The sequence below is a fragment of the Aquarana catesbeiana genome, linkage group LG06, assembly GCF_042186555.1.
Source record: "Aquarana catesbeiana isolate 2022-GZ linkage group LG06, ASM4218655v1, whole genome shotgun sequence".
NCBI lineage: Eukaryota > Metazoa > Chordata > Amphibia > Anura > Ranidae > Aquarana > Aquarana catesbeiana.
The window spans coordinates 413,229,049-413,252,263 of record NC_133329.1 but is presented as its reverse complement, the minus strand read 5'-3'; the positions used below and the strand labels follow the sequence as shown (position 1 = coordinate 413,252,263).

Sequence of the window (23,215 nt, the reverse complement as noted above, 5' to 3'; positions counted from 1 at the left end):
CTACAATGGAATGGTTTAGATCAAAGCATATTCATGTGTTAGAATGACCCAGTCACAGTCCAGACCTAAATCACATTGAGAATCTGTGGCAAGACTTGAAAATTGCTGTTCACAGACGCTCTCCATCCAATCTGACAGAGCTTGAGATATTTTACAAAGAAGAATGGGCAGAAATGTCCTCTCTAGATGTGCAAAGCTGGTAGAGACACCCCCAAAAAGACTTGTAGAGAAAGGGGGTTCTACAAAGTATTGACTCCGGGGGGCGCCATACAAATGCCCCCCCCCCACACTTTTCACATATTTATTTGTATCTTTTATCATTTTCCTTCCACTTCACAATTATGTGACACTTTGTGTTGGTCTATCACATAAAATCCCAATAAAATACATTTATGTTTTTGGATGTAATATGACAAAATGTGGGAAATGTCAAGGGGTATGAATACTTTTTCAAGGCACTGTACATAGAGTCATTCTCTCCCATAGCTCTAGAATGTGTACCGTGTGTTGCAGACAATGATGACTGATACAGATTGTGCAAACATAAAATCCCTCCAGTGCAAAACATGTACAGTATGGAATAGTATGTACTCGTATCCTGGGGGGGGGGTTAATTTGTAGCTACAATAAATCACCTGATCTCCAAAACTGAAACTAAATTCTGTATAAAAACTTTCACATTCTCTGAAGACATCAACCTTCACACCACCGCCTCTCCCATTTCCCTCCAGGATGGGAGACGGCAAGTACCAGCACCCTGTGGCCCTACACTGGGATCAGGGGCCAGAAAAGCTGAAACCTCTGAAGAATAAACTGCAGCTGTATTTTGGGAGTAAAAGCAAATCAGACGGAGGAGAGTGTGAGATCCGAGAAACCGACTGCAGCCGAGGATATGTCCTCATATACTACAAGGAGGAGGGAGGTAAGTACTGAGGACTGGAGGGAGATCCTCATACACTACAAGGAGGAGGGAGGTAAGTACTGAGGACTGGAGGGAGATCCTCATATACTACAAGGAGGAGGGAGGTAAGTACTGAGGACTGGAGGAGATCCTCATACACTACAAGGAGGAGGGAGGTAAGTACTGAGGACTGGAGGGGGATCCTCATACACTACAAGGAGAAGGGAGGTAAGTACTGTGGACTGGAGGGGACCCTCATACACTACAAGGAGGAGGGAGGTAAGTACTGAGGACTGGAGGGGGATCCTCATACACTACAAGGAGGAGGGAGGTAAGTACTGAGGACTGGAGGGGGATCCTCATACACTACAAGGAGAAGGGAGGTAAGTACTGAGGACTGGAGGGGATCCTCATACACTACAAGGAGGAGGGAGGTAAGTACTGAGGACTGGAGGGGGATCCTCATACACTACAAGGAGAAGGGAGGTAAGTACTGAGGACTGGAGGGGATCCTCATACACTACAAGGAGGAGGGAGGTAAGTACTGAGGACTGGAGGGGGATCCTCATACACTACAAGGAGAAGGGAGGTAAGTACTGAGGACTGGAGGGGATCCTCATACACTACAAGGAGGAGGGAGGTAAGTACTGAGGACTGGAGGGAGATCCTCATAAACTACAAGGAGGAGGGAGGTAAGTACTGAGGACTGGAGGGGATCCTCATACACTACAAGGAGGAGGGAGGTAAGTACTGAGGACTGGAGGGGATCCTCATACACTACAAGGAGGAGGGAGGTAAGTACTGAGGACTGGAGGGAGATCTTCATACACTACAAGGAGGAGGGAGGTAAGTACTGAGGACTGGAGGGGATCCTCATACACTACAAGGAGGGGGGAGGTAAGTACTGAGGACTGGAGGGGATCCTCATACACTACAAGGAGGAGGGAGGTAAGTACTGAGGACTGGAGGGGATCTTCATACACTACAAGGAGGAGGGAGGTAAGTACTGAAGACTGGAGGGGATCCTCATACACTACAAGGAGGAGGGAGGTAAGTACTGAGGACTGGAGGGGATCCTCATACACTACAAGGAGGAGGGAGGTAAGTACTGAGGACTGGAGGAGATCCTCATACACTACAAGGAGGAGGGAGGTAAGTACTGAGGACTGGAGGAGATCCTCATACACTACAAGGAGGAGGGAGGTAAGTACTGAGGACTGGAGGAGATCCTCATACACTACAAGGAGGAGGGAGGTAAGTACTGAAGACTGGAGGGGATCCTCATACACTACAAGGAGGGGGGAGGTAAGTACTGAGGACTGGAGGAGATCCTCATACACTACCAGGAGGAGGGAGGTAAGTACTGAGGACTGGAGGGGATCCTCATACACTACAAGGAGGAGGGAGGTAAGTACTGAGGACTGGAGGGGATCCTCATACACTACAAGGAGGAGGGAGGTAAGTACTGAGGACTGGAGGGGATCCTCATACACTACAAGGAGGAGGGAGGTAAGTACTGAGGGCTGGAGGGAGATCCTCATACACTACAAGGAGGAGGGAGGTAAGTACTGAGGACTGGAGGAGATCCTCATACACTACAAGGAGGAGGGAGGTAAGTACTGAGGACTGGAGGAGATCCTCATACACTACAAGGAGGAGGGAGGTAAGTACTGAGGACTGGAGGGAGATCCTCATACACTACAAGGAGGAGGGAGGTAAGTACTGAGGACTGGAGGGAGATCCTCATACACTACAAGGAGGAGGGAGGTAAGTACTGAGGACTGGAGGGGATCCTCATACACTACAAGGAGGAGGGAGGTAAGTACTGAGGACTGGAGGGGATCCTCAAAAACTACAAGGAGGATGGAGGTAAGTACTGAGGACTGGAGGGAGATCCTCATACACTACAAGGAGGAGGGAGGTAAGTACTGAGGACTGGAGGGGATCCTCATACACTACAAGGAGGAGGGAGGTAAGTACTGAGGACTGGAGGGGATCCTCAAAAACTACAAGGAGGATGGAGGTAAGTACTGAGGACTGGAGGGAGATCCTCATACACTACAAGGAGGAGGGAGGTAAGTACTGAGGACTGGAGGGGATCCTCATACACTACAAGGAGGAGGGAGGTAAGTACTGAGGACTGGAGGGTGATCCTCATACACTACAAGGAGGAGGGAGGTAAGTACTGAGGACTGGAGGGGATCCTCATACACTACAAGGAGGAGGGAGGTAAGTACTGAGGACTGGAGGGGATCCTCATACACTACAAGGAGGAGGGAGGTAAGTACTGAGGACTGGAGGGGATGTTCATACATTAGAAGGTGAAGAATGAGGAGGGAACATGATTGTTCAGAGAATGGGCCAGTGGTCTGTAGAAGAGGTTCAGGTAGTCTTAGCGGAGAAGGATATGACTGTAAGCAATCAGGTAGGTGGTTATGGGGGTTTTATTTATTCACCAATATTTGGGGCGGTGTGATTGGCTATCAGTCAGGGATGAGGGATGGTAATCTATATTTATTCCCAAGTGTAGTGTGAGGCCCAATAATATTCTGTTATGTGTGTGGGAGGAGATGGATGGATGGAGACATGGATGGATGGATGGATGGAGACATGGATGGATGGATGGATGGATGGACATATGGATGGATGGGGGAGTTTGCTTTGAATAGTAAAAATGAATTAAAAAGTGCTTCAGTTTAGTTGAGCTTTAAATCTGCAGCTTTCATTAAAATCATCCCCGGTGATCCCGCCATGGAGGTCCTTGTTGAGGCACTTCCTCTTATAGGGTGACAACATTCTGTCCCCGTCTCAAAATTCTGCTCCTGCATTGTGAGAACAAATCACGGACGCACTCACCCCTCCTCCATGCGGGATCCTCCAGGATTATAATCAATAAGTGAGGATCTTCATCTCGCTGAGCAAATTTCACTTTATTGAGAAATGATTAAAAAAAAAGACGATTAATCAATCACTGTAGCGCCCAAATACTCCATTTACTTTAAATAGGAAAATGATTATTCTGATGTCAGTTCTGAATCCCAAAATAACTCGTCCCGGGCTGAATTCCCCTAAAAGGAAACTTCTTCACCTGGCTGGTCTCATTGGGCCATAAATGTAAAGATGAAGAGATATGAACGGACATCAAAGAACAAAATTTAATGTAGCAAAACAAACAAGAGAACAAATCTATTTCATTTTCCTGAAATTTTTTTGAACAAATAAAATCTTTATCATTGTGGAAACATTTGTGGTGGAAGATCATAGAAGGTGTCCGTGTTCCCGGAGGAGGAATTCCACTTCCCCGTGTTTTCCATTGTGCTTTACTGTCTGATTTCCCTTATTGTCTCCTCCTATCACAGCACGAGATCGGGTTCTGCAGAGGAAGACCCATCACCTGAAATTACCAAATGGGACGACATTACAGCTGATTGTCCGATTACCGGAGGATGGACAAAGTACACAGAGCTCCGCCCCCTCAGAGGATGCAAAGACTCCGCCCCCCACACAGGAGGACCCAGCAGTAAGTGTCTGATAGAGAATATTCTGAAGATTGTACAGTGTGGGCGGGTTCCCCCAATTATATTATATCAACCATATTAATAATGACTGTACCCCGACCAATCACAATATTCAATATACTCCTCCAACTAATTATACTCCACCCACTATCTACACCCCACCCACTAACTAAATTCCACCCACCATTTATACTCCACCCACCAACTATACCTCACCCACTACCTACACCCCACCCACTAACTATACTCCACCCACTAATTATACTCCACCCACTATCTACACCCCACCCACTACCTACACCCCACCCACTAACTATACCCCACCCACTATCTACACCTCACCCACTAACTAAATTTCACCCACCATTTATACTCCACCACTAACTATACCTCGCCCACTAACTATACTTTACCCACTACCTACACCCCACCTACTAACTATACCCCACCCACTACCTACACCCCACCCACTAACTATACCCCACCCACCAACTATACTGCACCCACTAACTATACCCCACCCACCAACTATACTGCACCCACTAACTATACCCCACCCACTAACTATACTCCACCCACTACCTACACCCCACCCACTACCTACACCCCACCCACTAACTATACTCCACCCACCAACTATACTCCATGCACTAACTATACCCCACCCACTACCTACACCCCGCCCACCAACTATACTCCACCCACCAACTATACTCCACCCACCAACTATACTCCACGCACTACCTACACCCCACTCACTACCTACACCCCACCCGCTACCTACACCCCACCCACTAACTATACTCCACCCACCAACTATACTCCATGCACTAACTATACCCCACCCACTACCTACACCCCACCCACTAACTATACTCCACGCACTACCTACACCCCACCCACCAACTATACTCCACCCACTAACTATACTCCATGCACTACCTACACCCCACCCACCAACTATACTCCACCCACTAATTATACTCCACCCACTATCTACACCCCACCCACTATCTACACCCCACCCACTAACTATACCCCACCCACTATCTACACCCCACCCACTAACTAAATTTCACCCACCATTTATACTCCACCACTAACTATACCTCGCCCACTAACTATACTTTACCCACTACCTACACCCCACCTACTAACTATACCCCACCCACTACCTACACCCCACCCACTAACTATACCCCACCCACCAACTATACTGCACCCACTAACTATACCCCACCCACTAACTATACTCCACCCTACAACTATACCCCACCCACTACCTACACCCCACCCACTACCTACACCCCACCCACTAACTATACTCCACCCACCAACTATACTCCACCCACCAACTATACTCCATGCACTAACTATACCCCACCCACTACCTACACCCCGCCCACCAACTATACTCCACCTACCAACTATACTCCACGCACTACCTACACCCCACTCACTACCTACACCCCACCCGCTACCTACACCCCACCCACTAACTATACTCCACCCACTAACTATACTCCACGCACTACCTACACCCCACCCACCAACTATACTCCACCCACTAACTATACTCCACGCACTACCTACACCCCACCCACCAACTATACTCCACCCACTAACTATACTCCACCCACTACCTACACCCCACCCACCAACTATTCTCCACCCACCAACTATACTCCACCCACTACCTACACCCCACCCACCAACTATTCTCCACCCACCAACTATACTCCACCCACTACCTACACCCCACCCACCAACTATACTCCACCCACCAACTATACTCCACCCACTAACTACACCCCACCCACCAACTATACTCCACCCACCAACTATACTCCACCCACTAACTACACCCCACCCGCTACCTACACCCCACCCACTAACTATACTTCACCCACTACCTACACCCCATCCACTACCTATACTCCACCCACCAACTATACTCCACCCACTAACTATACCTCACCCACTACCTACACCCCATCCACTATCTACACCCCACCCAATAACTACATTCCACCCACTAACTATACCCCACCCACTAACTGTACCCCACCCACTAACTATACTCCACCCACTAACTATACCCCACCCACTACCTATACCCCACCTACTACCTACACTCCACCTACTACCTACACTCCACCCACCAACTATACTCCACCCACTAACTATGCTCCACCCACCAACTATACTCCACCCACTAACTATACTCCACCCACTACCTATATCCCACCCACTAACTATACTCCACCCACTAACTATACTCCGCCCATTATTCCCTTCCTGACAACTATACCTTTCCTGCTCACTAAGGCCACTTTCACACTGAGGCACTTTTCAGGTGTTTTAGCGCTATAAATAGCGCCTGCATAGCGCCTCTCCTGTCCCGAGGGCTTCCACACTGGGGGGGCGGTGCGCTTGCGGGACGTTAAAAAAAGTCCTGCAAGCGGCATCTTTGGGGCGCTTTAGGAGTGGTGTATACCCCTGCCTGCACCCCTGCCTGCAAAGCTATTGCGGCTAAAGCGGCGGTAAAGCGCCGCTAAAACTAGCGCCACTTTACCGCCAATGCCCCCACTGCCCCAGTGTGAAAGTGCCCTAACCATAGATTACAGTTATATCCAGGCTGATAGAGGTTCCAAAGCTTTTCTAAGCTCTTTGTTATCTTAGTCACCCAATGGTGGACTAATAAGAGAGCCCTAGGTCATTTTTTCACCTGGGGGGGGGGGGGGGGGGCGTTCAGCTTTGGGGACCCAGAGGATCAAGAACAAATTTCCAACAATCGACTTCTATCAAGTGGATGAAATTCGGCCATTCATCTATGGCCAGCTTAGGCCTGTGGCTTATAGAGTCTCGTGGTCAGTAACAGCCTATTTCTAGGTGTGGTGGTGACATCTCAGGTGGTGGTGTTGAGGTGTTGAGTATCTTTGGACGGTAAGAAGGAACGTCTCGCTATAAGCTTGATAAAAAAATGTTTTCCTTAACACATTAAATCTGTTGTCTATAGACTGTTACCTTTACCTTTACCTGCTGGAGGCTTCTCATTGCACAAAGTCCTAATTTCCTCACCAGGCTGGGAGAGAGCCGGGTCATGTTACAGCTGAATATCCATTAGGTAAAAGGGACTTCGATGTTTTTTTTTTTTTTTAAACAAATTACAGTGCCGTCATCCACACACAGAAATAGAAGGGAGAATGGAAATTACACAGCGTGTGTTTAGTATCATTTTAAGTTTCACAATAATGATAATCTTGTTTGTGTTGGAGACCGTACTGGACTGACCGGATCAGTAGCTGGTGGTGGGTGGGTAGCTGTGTGGGCAAAGGAGGAAGGAGTTTCTGCCGCAGGGTGTGCCCAGTATTAGATAATGCCAATGAAACTTCTTTGGGTTGGGGCTGCTGCCTTTTTGGTAGGGCCTTGTGGTTGTTTCCATGTGGAGACTTAGAAAAGCCTAGGAAGGAAGGAGCGCCCCTGGTGTCCAAAAGAATAAAAAGGTGTTCATGGAAAGTTGCGACAAGTACATCGAGCCAATGTGTCTTGGGGGGTAAAGGACTCCCCCTTCTTCATGGTGGGGATTAAACTGCACCTGCAACAACAGTTGCCACTTTATCGGTTTATTCTCCACCCTAAAGAACGGGGAGTCCTTTCCCCCCGAAACGTGTTGGCTCGATTTACTTACCGCTACTTTCAATGAACACCTTTTAATACATTCTAATTCACTTTCTTTTGAAAATTAATGGAATGCAGTTGATAGCAGATGGGTTAAATTCTGTAGAAGGCCACATCCTCAATCTGGTATGTAGTGGTTAGAGAAGTTTCTAAATATAGGTAAATAGAGAAGTTTTTAAATATAACTTTGTGTACGTATGTCTGGATGTCTATTTCTTCTGTGACTCTTCTAATCACTTTTGAATCCGCCCTGACAATAACATGCTGTGTTTTCCCCAATTTTGTAGGACCATAAAGTACATCAGATTCCAGGAGAAGAAGGTAATGGACATCAATAGGTGGCACTGTAATAAAGTGATTTTTTCCATGTATATTTTTCCAAGAGCAACCAATCAGATCATCTCATATTTCCTGAACATTTTAGGTGATCACGGGGTGCAGTTGGAAATTAAAGGCTCTACTTGCTGCTTTATTTGGTCAGGAGAGGCCTCAGTAAAGTCTGACCTCTCGCCTCTTCTAGACAGCAGGGAAATGAGTCAGAGGGAAGCTTTGTCTCCCGAGGTCCTCCTAGATCCCCCATACACTGCTAGGTGGTTGTCTGATCCTGACGATAGGGTGAATATGAGGTAGCAAACTTCACGTGAATCGTCTTCCGCAAACACAACAAGGATCTTCATCAGTCTTCCCAACTTCTCCAATCCTAGGCCAAATGATAAGGCTAACCTTTATAGATGTGTTGATCACAGAACCTTTTCTGATGCTGTTCTGGTAAAGATGACACAAAGGTCTAATGGTCTATTGGCTTGTTATTCTCACACAGATTGAATGTGAATTGAATACTGATATTTAAAAAAATGTTCTTCATGGTTGGATCAGGAAAGATCTGTTTGTAGGCTCCTTCACAACCCTGGCAGATACTCCCTGGTTGAAGCTCCTTGTGGAAAAGTCAATTGACTGGAGTGTTTTCCTTCACTATAGATTTCCCTTCAACAGGCCACCACCTCCAGTGCTCCCCCCCCCCACCTATAGGCATAAATATATAAGAATGCCAACTTGCATATTCAGTAGAAAGCTTTTTCCTTAAAACTCTGTTTCACGTTAGGGCCAGGTGTGCATGGTTGGCTGTTGTCCAATGTTTGTAGACAGTTCTAGCTAGTAACAGTATAGACCAGGACCTGACATTGAAAAGACTTTACATGTTGGTTATTTGCTTCAACAGAGAAGCCCACCAGAGAAGATGATGAGGTGACACTGGACCCCCCATCCTCTCAGGTTCTGATTGAGAACATCCAGGACAGCTGCACTCCTGAGATGTTAAACCTCCTAGTGGAGAATACCAGTGAGAAGAATGAGGAAATGGACTTCCATGTGGAAATGATTCCAGAGATTCGATCTGCTGTTGTCACCTTCACTTCTGAAAATGGTGAGATAAAAGTGTGGTGTAAAGAAACACAGGAGGCAGTTAAAAAATAAAAAATATCGTCCCTCTGTGTAGATCCAATGTCAATCACCATGCCTGCCGCCATCACCGACCTGAAAAAAAAAAAAAACGAGGCGTGCTAAGCGGAGCTTTTTTTTTTTTTTGGATTGGAGCCCAGCGTTCATCTCAATTGACGCTGGCTCTACACCATGGGACAATTATTTTTTTTTAAATAATGGACTTGTCAAAGACTTTTGGATCGTTTTTATTCACTTTTAAAGCAAAAGCACCCCCCCACATGTTGAGGGCATGTGACCTGCTATGGTTTGGGGTGGGGGGGGGGCTCTCTCGCTCATCCCCCCCTTTCCTGCCCCGCTGGGCTGCATGCTTGGATAAGGATTTGGTATGGATTTTGGGATGGACCCCACACCATTTTATCTTTAAAATTTTGGCCCAAAGAGCCTGGTATAGATTGGGGGAGGGGCGGCCACGCCGTTTTTTCCCCTGATTTTTTTTATTTACGTTAATTCTTTTCATAACATTCAGCTGTCAGGGGGAACTCTGCTGACAGCTGATGACTCGTCAGTTGTTAAGGACGGGGTGGCCGTCCGCTCTTTAACCACTTGCTGACCAGCCGCAGTCCTTATACTGCGGCAGATCGGCTCATTCCCGCAGGGCAGGGGACCCGATGCACGTGGCCGGCGGCCGCGATGTCCACTGGCCACCTGCGATCGCGGGAAAGAGAGCCAGAATGGGGATCTGTCAATGTAAACAGGCAGATCCCCATTCTGACAGGGGAGGAGAGAGAGATTGTCTGTTCCTAGTGATCAGGAACAGTGATCTGTCTCCTCCTCCAGTCAGTCCCATCCCCCTACAGTTAGAAACACCTTCCAGGGAACACACTTAACCCCTTGACCACCCCCTAGTGTTAACCCCTTTCCCTGCCAGTGACATTTACACAGTAATCAGTGCATTTTTATAGCTCTGATCGCTGCATAAATGTCACTGGTCCCCAAAAAGTGTCCGATCTGTCCACAGTCCTGCTAAAAATCGCTGCCATTACTAGTAAAAAAAAATAATAAAAATGCCATAAATCAATCCCCTATTTTGTAGTCGCTATAACGTTCGCGCAAACAAATCAATATACGCTTATTGCGATTTTTACAGTTAACCGCTTGCCGACCGCCGCCTGTAAATTTACGTCAGCACAATGGCACGGACAGGCAAATGGGCGTACAGGTATGTCCTTTTAAATTTGCCGCCATGCCATCGCGTGCGTGCCTACCGCGAGCTCCGTGAGTGTGATCGCGGGTCCCACAGACTCGATGTCCACGGGGATACCCGCGGTCGCCTCATGGAGAGGAAGAACGGGGAAATGCAGATGTAAACAAGCATCTCCTGTTCTGCCTAGTGACAATGTCACTGATCACTGTAATCGGAAGCGGTGATCAGTGTCATGTCACACATAGCCACGCCCCCCCACAGTTAGAATCACTCCCTAGGACACACTTAACCCCTACAGCGAATGCCAGTCACATTTACACAGTAATCAATGCATTTTTAATCGCACCGATCGCTGTATAAATGTGAATGGTCCCAAAGTAGCACAAAAAATGTCTGACGTGTCCGCCATAATGTCACAGTCACGATAAAAAGCTCTGATCGCCGCCATTACTAGTGAAAAAAAAATATTAATAAAAATGCCATAAACTATCCCCTATTTTGTAGACTCTATAACTTTTGCGCAAACCAATCAATAAACGCTTATTGCGATTTTTTTTTTTTACCAAAAATATGTAGAAGAAAACTGGGGAAAAAGGATGCTTTTTTATATATTTTTTTTGGCGGATATTTATTATAGCAAAAAGTAAAAAATAATGTTTTTTTTTTCAAAATTGTCGCTCTTCTTTTGTTTATAGCACAAAAAATAAAAACCGCAGAAGTGATCAAATAACACCAAAAGAAAGCTCTATTTGTGGGGAAAAAAAAGACGTCAATTTTGTTTGGGTACAACCTCGCACGTCCGCGCAATTGTCAGTTAACGCGACGCAGTGCCGTATCGCAAAAAACGGCCTCGTCATTAAGGGGGGAAATCTTCCGGTCTGTAAGTGGTTAACAACCATGACAGTTACTGGTTGCTAAGGAAACCAGCGGCCGCCCACTCCTTAACGACTAGCACGCATTCCGTAAATACCGCATGCCTCGGCCACTACTTAATTACAGCATTGCATTTAATTATTTCCTTCTGTGAATTGAGTTTAATGCTTGGTCATGCGGCATCTATCGAGCATTTTCAGTGTCTCGCGGTAAATACCGCAGAGCGATATCGTGGAATGACAGTTTCAGGATCGCATGCGGTATTTAGGGAAACTGTATCTGGACACCTACTGTATATACCGCATGTGATCTGGTTCTCTGAATGGAGCCCTTATTGGGAGTTCCCTTTTTCATCCGGACACTCTTTAGAATCTTTGAACCATTTGGAATCGTGGAGCCACGTTTGGTGGATTTGTTTTGAACTGTTTTTATGTGCTCTATGTGTAGGGGTATTACACGTGGCTACATACCTAGAGGTCACATGCAGTTAGGGGCAGATGAGCCGCCATGTATTGCGTCCAGGGCTGCTTATCTGCCCCTAACAACATGAAATCGCTGGCTGCGCGGTTACAGGCCAACAGCCGCGGTTCCTGTCAGCCTATCATTGATTTGGCTTCCTGACCCTCAACCTGCTACACTTGAAACACTTGTTCAGGATCGCCAGATAATATATTTTAATGAAAACTGCATATTTAAAGCGGAAGTACACTGTATATGAGCACCACAATCCAAAAACACGATTTATTTCGTTTGCCATTTGGTGCTTCTGTTGGAACCAGAGGATTTGTTGATTTCCCCGCTGGCTGTTTTGGAGTGATCTCCCCTGTATTCCGTGTGTGGATTACCAAGCGGTGATGGAGTATTTGAGATACAAGAGCCTTCTCTGATCCCCCCAGTAACAGGTGGTCAACCCTCTCTGGTAAGAGCACATCCTAAAGCCTCGTACACACAATCGGAATTCCGACGGGAAATGTTCGATGACAGGCTGTCGGCGGAAAATCCGACCGTTTGTACGCTCCATCGGACAATTGTTGTCGGATTTTCCGCGGACAAATGTTGGATGGCTGGCTTTAAAATATTCCGTGTTGTCAGATTTTCCGAGCGTGTGTCGGACAAAAGTCCAAAGTACAAACACGCATGCTCGGAAGCGAGGACGAGCCGGAAGCGGTTGGTCTTGTAAACCAGCGTTCATAATGGAGAATTCACATTCGTCATGAAATCTGGAAATGCAGCGCACAATTCTCTTCTTCTTTAATGGGATAATAATGAAGCTGCTTTGCTGGTGATACTGATGGAGTTTTTGCAATCAAATGTTCAAAGGCTTTTTTTTTTCTAGTGATATCAAGAATAATATTATTACTTTTTTTTTGGGCAAGTTACCACAACACCATTATCCCGGAGTTTTTAAGATCAAAGATACAACTATGTTGGTGTCCCTTGTTAATGTTACATTGTATTTTTTTAAATGTAACTGCCGACTCCCAAACTGTCATTTGAAGTAAAACACAAAGCCAAGTATTATTCTACATAATTTTTTTTATTGTGCATTAAAAAAAGAAAACAAATAAAATTAGACATGTTATCTGCCAATAGAAACAAAAAGTGCATTCTATGCATCCAAAAATATAGAAAATATACCAAATCAAATCATTATTATTCAACCAAAATATAAAATAAAAGCCTCATGCATGTGTCCTGCTTCTTAATATAGAGGGGATCAGCAATGCCAAGAGTTGGTGAAAGCAGAGGGGTCCGTCATCCGGAGATAATTCCGAAAATCATCCGGATTATTTTCCTGGAGCTCCCGCAGCAAAGGCATATGACATCATTGGTCACGATTGATAAAGCAACAAATTTTTTGTCCAAGAACTCCTCCTGTTCCTGGACTGGACTTCGGTCAAAGCAATAACTCCAAGGCCAATAATAAATAACACGTTATCTCCTCCGATTCCTCAACATGTCTGGTTGACGAACGGCTGTTCAGAAACGAACTAAAAAGCGCTAAATGAAAAGTGCTAAATAAAAAGCACGAATCAACACTCACCAAACTTCTAATAACACCAAATTAGCAGAAGGAGCCCAAAGGGTGGTGCTAAAGTGCTGAAAATACGTCACTACGTTCGTGTTTGTTGGCCGACAATTCCTTGCCGTTTGTATGCAAGACAAAATCCAGGCACACGCCTTTGGGCAAAAGTCTGAAGTTTTGTCTGCGAAAAATCCGATCGTGTGTACGAGGCTTTAGATTGGTGGTGGTTTAATCACAAGGTGGAGGATTCTGTTGGTGATTCAATGGTCAAGATATTTGCTCACTTGGACTCATTGTTTTTTCTTCACAATTAATTATTTATCATTCTTTTATTTCTTAGCGCTACATTATTTTTTCATAATTGAGGTTTAATGTAAAATAATGCATTTGGGTGCTAAAAATATGAATGCAATCTATAGACTGGGGGGGAGAACCTCTGGGGGGATCTAGGATGGAAAAGGACCTGGGGGTCCTAGTAGATAATAGGCTCAGCAATGGCATGCAATGCCAAGCTGCTGCTAATAAAGCAAACAGAATATTGGCATTAAAAAGGGATCAACTCCAGAGATAAAACGATAATTCTCCCGCTCTACAAGACTCTGGTCCGGCCGCACCTGGAGTATGCTGTTCAGTTCTGGGCACCAGTCCTCAGGAAGGATGTACTGGAAATGGAGCGAGTACAAAGAAGGGCAACAAAACTAATAAAGGGTCTGGAGGATATTAGTTATGTAGAAAGACTACAAGCACTAAACCTATTCTCTCTGGAGAAGAGACGCTTGAGAGGAGACATGATAGAGATATTCAAATACCTTACTGGTGACCCTAACATAGGGAAAAAAAATTCAGTGGGAGGGGGGTTTAAAAAGAATTTTGGCCATTCACTGAAACTGGAACAGAAGCGGTTTAACCTTAAGCTGGGTAGAGGGTTCTTTACTGTCAGAGCAGTGAGGATTTAGAACTCCCTTCCACAAGCAGTGGTATCAGTAGGGAGTGTTACTAGTTTCCAAAAACTTTTAGATGGGCACCTTAAGGATTGCAACCTACAGGGATATACAATTTAATATTGACATAAACTCACACACACACCACAGGTTGAACTGGATGGACTGGTGTCTTTATTTAAACTCACCAACTATACTACACTACACTATACTATACTATACTATCATTGATTTACTGTATATAGGCTTTCTGACTGCAACTGATCGCATACAGCTGTGATCCCCACCTGCAGAGACACACTGCTTTGTACAATGTGCGGCCTTAATCAACGGCATAAATGAAGTCTAAAATCATCACAGAGGTTCTAACCCTTCTCTACTCTCCTCACAGCAGAAAAGTAAAAAAAAAAAAAAAAAGTAACTGGAGTTCTGCTTTATGTCTTTGGATTTTACCACTGTGCGCTTGTTCGGTGAGCTGATTGTGATTTATCTTCTCACAGATATTCCAGACTTCATTGGAAGGTTTTCTGGAATTCCGAGAGTCAAACAACAAAAACTGAGAGCCAAATGTCTGGAGAACACCAGAAGTGTCCGGGTGGAGGGTCTCCCGGCCAACACATCAGAGGACTTCCTTGGACTTTATTTTGAGAGTGCAAAGCATGGAGGTGGCCCGATAGAGGAGATAGAGATGTTACCAGAAGAAGGTGCCGCCATCATTACATTCTCCAGTGCTGAAGGTAAAAGGTTTCTGTCTGTGGGCTTTGTATTTGAGGTTATATATTGTACAGAGTCACAGAATGGGACTTCAGCCAAATCTTTAAATTTTCCATGGATTAAAAAGGACTTTAAAACAATGTCAGGTTTGGGCAGGGTTTCTCAACCAGGGTTCCTCCAGACGTTGTTAGGGGTTCCTAGAGCAATATGCAATTTCTGCCTCTCGAATAAGTTCCCCCTGACACCATTCATCGTTTTAGCTATCTGTAAGGGGGTGCTTCTTCCCAATAACCACAAGTGTAAGGAGCATTCTTCCCACTGACCATCATGTATCATGGGTTGTAGATACAGCAATTGTTAGCAGGGGTTCCCCTGAGACTGGAAAGTTATTTCAAGGGTGTGTTGAAGCTGTTGAGAAAGGCTTGACTAGGGTGATTTGGCCCTTGTTGGGGATCCAGTCTTGTGTATTATTTTTATTTTTTTTGTACCACAAGGTGAATTTATTTATCTTTACTAATATGGGGGCTCCTGTTGAGGTCATAATAATCTGGAGGCAGCACCAGCAGCTTCCTACAAGCCGTAGGTTCATGTAGTCCAACTCTAACCAGGGTTCTGTTGCACTCTTTGGGTTTCTCCTGATGTTGCTAAGGGTTCCTTTAGTAATGTGGAGGGTCAAATCCATCTCCCACCTACACAGACCCCCAATACAAAAGGACAATTTTCAACTGACTCAAGAGGTCATACCTACACTGACCACTACTGTTAGGGGACACCATACATTTCATTTTCCTCATTTCTGTTATGTTATTATTATTGTTTCAAGATCATTCATTAAATGTTGTTGTATACAACGCTTTATATATTCAATACTATTATTACAAATATTATCCCCATACAGTTACCAGAAGATTATGTAACCCTTACTCCTGTAGGAGCCGCTGGAAATTTGCCCAGGTTCTTTCCCCAGTGGATTGCTCTGCAGCCAGGCACACGATCTCAGACACACTTTTCCTCAATAACCAGTCTAGGGGTGTTGTTTTTTGTTATTTTTATTTTTGGAGAACTTGGATAGGGTTGAGGGAATTGAGTGGGATACTCCAAAAACAGAAACTATGTACAGGTTGAGCACAGTGAACTTCTTTCTGTAGCACTGAAGCAGAAGTCCTTGCATATAGCAAACTGTGGGCTTGGCTTGCAATAGCTGCAGTTCTTTAGAGCACTAAGAGCAGAGTCCCTTCACAAGGATTTAGAAAGACTGAGCTCTTCAGGACACCAGACCGTGTCCCCTTTAGCAAACACATAGCTTACTCTCTAGTATAAGAAGGGTTTCCGCAGCCCAAAAGTCTCTAAGATCTCTCACACCAGTCTGTAGTCACAAAATGTCATGGGACAGTTGGTTGCCTCCTTCCAACTTCCAAGTGACATCTTTCTCCAGTGATACCAGACCAGATCTACAGCAGACAGCCCCTCAGTCATCTCTCTTTGGCTTCAGCTTCCAGGCCCTCAAGTCACCCACCTGAGCCATCACGAACAGCGAGAACATGGCAGCACTGCCCTGGAGGGCAGAAAGCCCTCCAGGCTGGACTAATCCTCTTCAGGAAAAGACCCCAAGCTTAGTGTGCTCAGAAAATGTATACAGTTTCCCAGCAACCTTCAGGGCCCTGCTCCCTGGGATTGGCCGGGGCTGTATAAATATTTATGTTGACCTCTGCATAGCTCCACACTTATGATCCAGAAAGTTCTCACAGCTTTTCTGGAGAACAGCAGAGGGCGTAAACAGACTAGCAGCAGCTGAGAACACATAGCAGACCTAACTAGTCAAAGGCAGCTGCACTGAATACAGTGTGACGAGCCAAATTTACCTATCAAAAAACACAGTGAGCCACACTAAATCTATCTAATCCTGGCACCTGGCACAAAAAAATGGGCCATGACCTCCATTGGCCTGAGCATAAAGCTTCTAACTAAAACCTTTTACAAAAAATAGGAAGGAGTATCCCACAAAGTTGGAGGGGAAAAGGGAGTTTAGCAATTCACAGGCCATGTGGTACTCCAAATATTGGCGATTAAGACTATATACAAATTAGCAGTAGAAAAATAGGAGCATAGTCCCTTCACAAAGAATTAGATAAACTATGTTTTTCAGGATATCAGCCGTTGTTACCTTTAGCAAACACACAGCTGACCTTCTAGCACAAAAGGAGTGGCAGCAGCCCAAAAGTCTCCAAGATTTCTCAGCAATCTATACTCACAAAATGTCCAGGGAAAAGCTTCCTTCCAACTTCCAAGCGACACCTTTCTCCTGGGACCCCCAGACCAGATCTACAGCAGACAGTCCCTCAGTCATCTCTCTGCAGCTTCAGCATCCAGGCCAGTTTACGGTCCTTCAGACTTTAGGAGGGCTAGACTATGGCCAGTGGAAGTAGAAACTGCCCCGATGTCAGTGGGAGTAAACAATGTCTTAAGACTTATGCCCTGTACACACGATCGGATTTTCCGATGGAAAATGTGTGTAGGACCTTGTTGTGGGAAATTCCGACCGTGTGTGGGCTCCATCCGACACACAAAGTTTGAGAGCAGGCTATAAAATTTTCCGACAACAAAATCTGTTGTCGGAAATTCCGATCATATGTACACAAATCCGACGCACAAAGTGCCACGCATGCTCAGAATAAATTAAGAGACAAAAGCTATTGGCTACTGCCCCGTTTATAGTCCCGACGTACGTGTTTTACGTCACCGCGTTCAGAACGATCGGATTTTCTGACAACTTTGTGCGACCGTGTGTATGCAAGACAAGTTCGAGCCAACATCCGTCGGAAAAAATCCATGGATTTTGTTGTCGGAATGTCCGATCAATGTCAGACCGTGTGTACGGGGCATTAGTGTCAGTAAAAATATCACAAACCGCCTGTAGTCAGTTGGAGGAGGAATAGTGTCCCATCATTGGTATTAATGGAAGGATTTGCGCCCAATCATTTACATCAGTGAGAGGCATAGTACACCACTGTTGGTGTCAGTGGGAGGGATAGTACCCCCTATCGTTGGTGTCAGTGGGAGGGATAGTACCCCCTATCGTTGGTGTCAGTGGAGAGAATAGTTTCTCACTGTGGGTGTCAGCGGAAAGACTAGTGCTCCACTGTTGGTGACAGTGGGAGGAATAGTGTCCCATTATTGGTATCAGTGGGAGGAATAGTGCTCCATCATTGGTATCAGAGGGAGGAATAGTGCCCCATCATTGGTATCAGTGGGAGGAATAGTGTCCCATCATTGGTGTCAGTGGGAGGAATAGTGTCCCATTATTGGTATCAGTGGGAGGAATAGTGCCACATCATTGGTATCAGAGGGAGGAATAGTGCCCCATCATTGGTATCAGTGGGAGGAATAGTGTCCCATCATTGGTGTCAGTGGGAGGAATAGTGTCCCATTATTGGTATCAGTGGGAGGAATAGTGTCCCCATCATTGGTATCAGTGGAAGGAACAGTGCTTCATATCAGTGGAAGGAACAAATGCCCCCAAGGGCCAGATAAATGCAAGCAAAGGGTTGCATCTGGCCTGCAGGCTGCAGTTTGGATACTACTGGTGTAGTGGGTGCCATGGATCACTCTCCTGCTTGCTCTACCTGCCGGCAAATGACAGGATCGGGTTCAAGGAGGAGAGACTGTAAGGCGCAGAACAGGGGACCCAAAATTACCAAGCAGCTCCTTTGGCGTTACACAGTTTTAGATCAACTCTGTCTTGCTACATTGTACAACAGATCGTGTGTACCCTTCACAGTGCATTCTACCAAATCTGAGACCCCAATGAGGTTAACAGTTTTAGGTAATTTTTTGTTCCAGTTCTAAATGATATGAAGGCCATGACCAAAACTATCTGAACAAAGAGCTGTCCATGAGCCACTATGTGTTCCTAATACAATTTTCATCTATTTGTTGCAGTTGTAAAGACGGTTCTGACAAAGCAGCATAAATTTCATAACTCGGTCCTCTCCGTTTACCCGTATTACCCGTCCATTGGCCAATGGCTGTACGGAAAGAAAGAAACGCATATCATGACACCTAGACCTGTAGAATGTCCTATATGTGCACAAATGCTGGAGTTTATCTTTAACAATGAAGAAATAAAACAAAGTATAGAGAAGCAAATGACAGATCACTATTGTGATGTGAAATGGCCAAAACCAGGCGACCCCCAACCTCTTATGACACTGTCTTTTCCCAGCAACCTCTCCTCACATCTACGCACCCTGTCAAAGATAGCACCAACCTGGAGAAACAAAGTCCAGGCAAAGTTCTCTCTTCTACTGTCCAAATATAAAGTCATAGAGTATGACCTGAAGCCTCCAGTGTGGGAAGCCATCAGGACAAAGGTCTCCAGTTCATCATATGATGGAGTCCTCATAAAACCAGACATAGCTGCAGAGAAGGCTTTCATTGTGGGTATTTTAGAAGATGTTGAGAAGATTGAGCCAATATTCAAAAAACTGGTAGAAGAAACCACTAGACAACTGAGCAGAGTGGAAGATGAGGTGCCTCTTGAACCCGAAGCTTATAAATTAATGTTGGCACATGGTCTGGAGAAAAGCATCAAGGAAGATTCTCCACATGTGAAGATTAGTTATGATAGAGCTACTAAGTCAATGAAACTCTATGGCCCAAAAGATGAAGTGGTCACTGCCAAATGTGATATTCTGAATACTAGGCAAGGCCTGAGGTCCAAATCCGTTCATCGTGATCCACGCATCATCCAGTTTCTGATAGCAGTGGACAACGAAGAAATGTCTCGTAACCTTCTTCAGAACATTAAAGCAATGTTTCAGGTGGAAGATAATGCAGTCATGGTATTTGGTTACTCTGATAAAGATCTGAAAAATGCTGAAGAAACCTTGGAGAAAGAATTGGCCTGTAAGAGACTTTCTGTTGAGGATGAAAGTGTCACTCGGAGTCCAGACTGGGGAAGATTAAAGTCTTTTCTAAATGAGAAGTGTAATGCTGACAGGATCAAAGTTTCCATAGAGGAGCTCAATGTGGGGGATGGAAATGAGGTGGTGATCACTGGTCTATCTTCATCTGTAGAAGAAGCCTACCGGCAGATCCGTGACTTTGTGGAGAAGAACACTGACATAGACTTTTATAGATAGGCAACTATCCTCATATTGATTAGTGGTTCCAAATAATAATAGCGACTGCAGTAGGGAACAGACACAAAGGATACACTCCGCATCTTTCCAAATACCGGTTCTGCTTTATTATGACGCGATTGAAGGTTTTTATACACATGATTATGTAGGTATCACATTAATATTACAGTTGTACTTTCATGGTAACAAGGGGCGTAACATAGACAGGCTAATTCTAATCAGGACTCGAAAGAATGCAAACATGTAATGAAAACATTATTAGTGCCGTGTGCAATACATACAAAATAGAATACAATTATTGTCAGGGCTGGGCTCAGCCCTTCCTTCTCTGAGCTGGCCTCTCAGCTGTCGGCTAATTGCCAGCTCCTATCTCTCTCCACAGTTACTCATCTGTTGATGATATCCTGCTCGTCAGTCCTGCCTACTTAAGCTCTCCAGCCCAGAGGATCTCTGCCTTTGCCTTGGTCAACATCACAGAGTCAGAGACGCTCTCCTGCGTTCCTGTTAAAAGACTTGCTTGGCTGACATCCCTTCTAGCTCCATATCCTGCTTGCTGTTTTACTACGCTCATCTCCAGCTCCCTGATGTTTGGCTTGTCTGACTATCCATTCCGGTTCCTGAACTTTGGCTATATTTTGACTACGTTTGTTCTATTTACTTTTATTATTAAACAAGTGTGATTTAACTGTACTTCTGTCTCAGTCTGATTTCATGGTTTCTGACAATTATATACAGAACTTACAAATTTCCTTTACAATCTCCCCTCTTTTGATCAATATTTTAATCAATAACCATACCTGCTATCACCTTTAACCTGGAACCTCCACACACTTAGGTGGAGGTAGTCTTGGCCAAAGAGGCAAAACTCCATTGTGGAGAAAATAATAGCTGAGCAGCTTTTTTCATTACAAAATGACTTTTCATTGTGAAAAACAAATGATTGAGTATTGGCTGTACACTCCTGTGGCCAGAATGGCCTTCTAGCTTAATTGTTGGTATGCTGGCTTATCAGCATATGTAAACACAGACAATTCTACATAAAATGGAAGACGTACAAAAAACAAATTTGACTTTAACATGGCTGAACTACTTTTCAAATCACATTAAATATATACAGTATCTCACAAAAGTAAGTACACCCCCTCAGTCACATTTGTGTAAATCTTTTCTTCTATCTTTTCATGTGACAACACTGAAGAAATGACACTTTGCTACAATGTAAAGTAGTGAGTGTACAGCTTGTACAACAGTGTAAATTTGCTGTCCCCTCAAAATAACTCAACACACAGCCATTAATGTCTAAACCGCTGGCAACAAAAGTCAGTACACCCCTAAGTGAAAATGTCCAAATTGGGCCCAAAGTATCAATATTTTGTGTGGCCACCATTATTTTCCAGCACTGCCTTATCCCTCTTGGGCATGGAGGTCACCAGAGCTTCACAGGTCATCACTGGAGTCTTCTTCCCCTCCTCCATGATGACATCACGGAGCTGGTGGATGTTAGAGACCTTGCGCTCCTCCACCTTCTGTTTGAGGATGTCCCACAGATGATCAATAGGGTTTAGGTCTGGAGACATGCTTGGCCAGTCCATCACCTTTACCCTCAGCTTCTTTAGCAAGGCAGTGGTGGTCTTGGAGATGTGTTTGGGGTGGTTATCATGTTGGAATACTGCCCTGCGGCCCAGTCTCTGAAGGGAGGGGATCATGCTCTGCTTCAGTATGTCACAGTACATGTTGGCATTCATGGTTCCCTCAATAATCTGTAGCTCCCCAGTGCCGGCAGCACTCATGCAGCCCCAGACCATGACACTCCCACCACCATGCTTGACTGTAGACAAGACACACTTGTCTTTGTCCTCCTCACCTGGTTGCCGCCACACACACTTGTCACCATCTGAACCAAATAAGTTTATCTTGGTCTCATCAGACCACAGGACTTGGTTCCCGTAATCCATGTCCTTAGTCTGCTTGTCTTCAGCAAACTGTTTGTGGTCTTTCTTGTGCATCATCTTTAGAAGAGGCTTCCTTCTGGGATGACAGCCATGCAGACCAGTTTGATGCAGTGTGCGGTGTATGGTCTGAGCACTGACAGGCTGACCCCCCACCCCTACAACCTCTGCAGCAATGCTGGCAGCACTCATACATCTATTTCCCAAAGACAACCTCTGGATATGACGCTGAGCACGTGACCTCAACTTCTTTGGTAGACCATGGTGAGGCCTGTTCTGAGGGGAACCTGTCCTGTTATACCGCTGTATGGTCTTGGCCACCGTGCTGCAGCTCAGTTTCAGGGTCTTGGCAATCTTCTTATAGCCTAGGCCATCTTTATGTAGAGCAACAATTATTTTTTTCAGATCCTCAGAGAGTTCTTTGGCATGAGATGCCATGTTGTACTTCCAGTGACCAGTATGAGAGAGTGAGAGCGATAACACCAAATTTAACACACCTGCTCCCCATTCACACCTGAGACCTTGTAACACTAACGAGTCACATGACACCGGGGAGGGAAAATGGCTAATTGGGCCCAATTTGGACATTTTCATTTAGGGGTGTACTGACTTTTGTTGCCAGCGGTTTAGACATTAATGGCTGTGTGTTGAGTTATTTTGAGGGGACAACAAATTTACACTGTTATACAAGCTGTACACTCACTACTTTACATTGTAGCCAAGTGTCATTTCTTCAGTGTTGTCACATGAAAAGATAGAAGAAAAGATTTACACAAATGTGAGGGGTGTACTTACTTTTGTAAGATACTGTATATATTTATATCCCT

General features: G+C 45.1%; 1 protein-coding gene across 1 annotated transcript; it reads left to right on the top strand.

Annotated features, from left to right (window-relative positions):
* The first annotated feature begins 674 nt into the window (after positions 1-674).
* Positions 675-21,129, top strand: LOC141147302 (protein mono-ADP-ribosyltransferase PARP14-like). The gene is made up of 6 exons (XM_073634511.1): positions 675-922; positions 4,261-4,421; positions 8,388-8,421; positions 9,320-9,523; positions 15,085-15,321; positions 19,238-21,129. Exons 1-6 carry the CDS (start codon positions 733-735, stop codon positions 20,437-20,439), a joined length of 2,028 nt encoding a protein of 675 aa, XP_073490612.1. The 5' UTR covers positions 675-732; the 3' UTR covers positions 20,440-21,129.
* Positions 21,130-23,215: the final 2,086 nt, after the last annotated feature.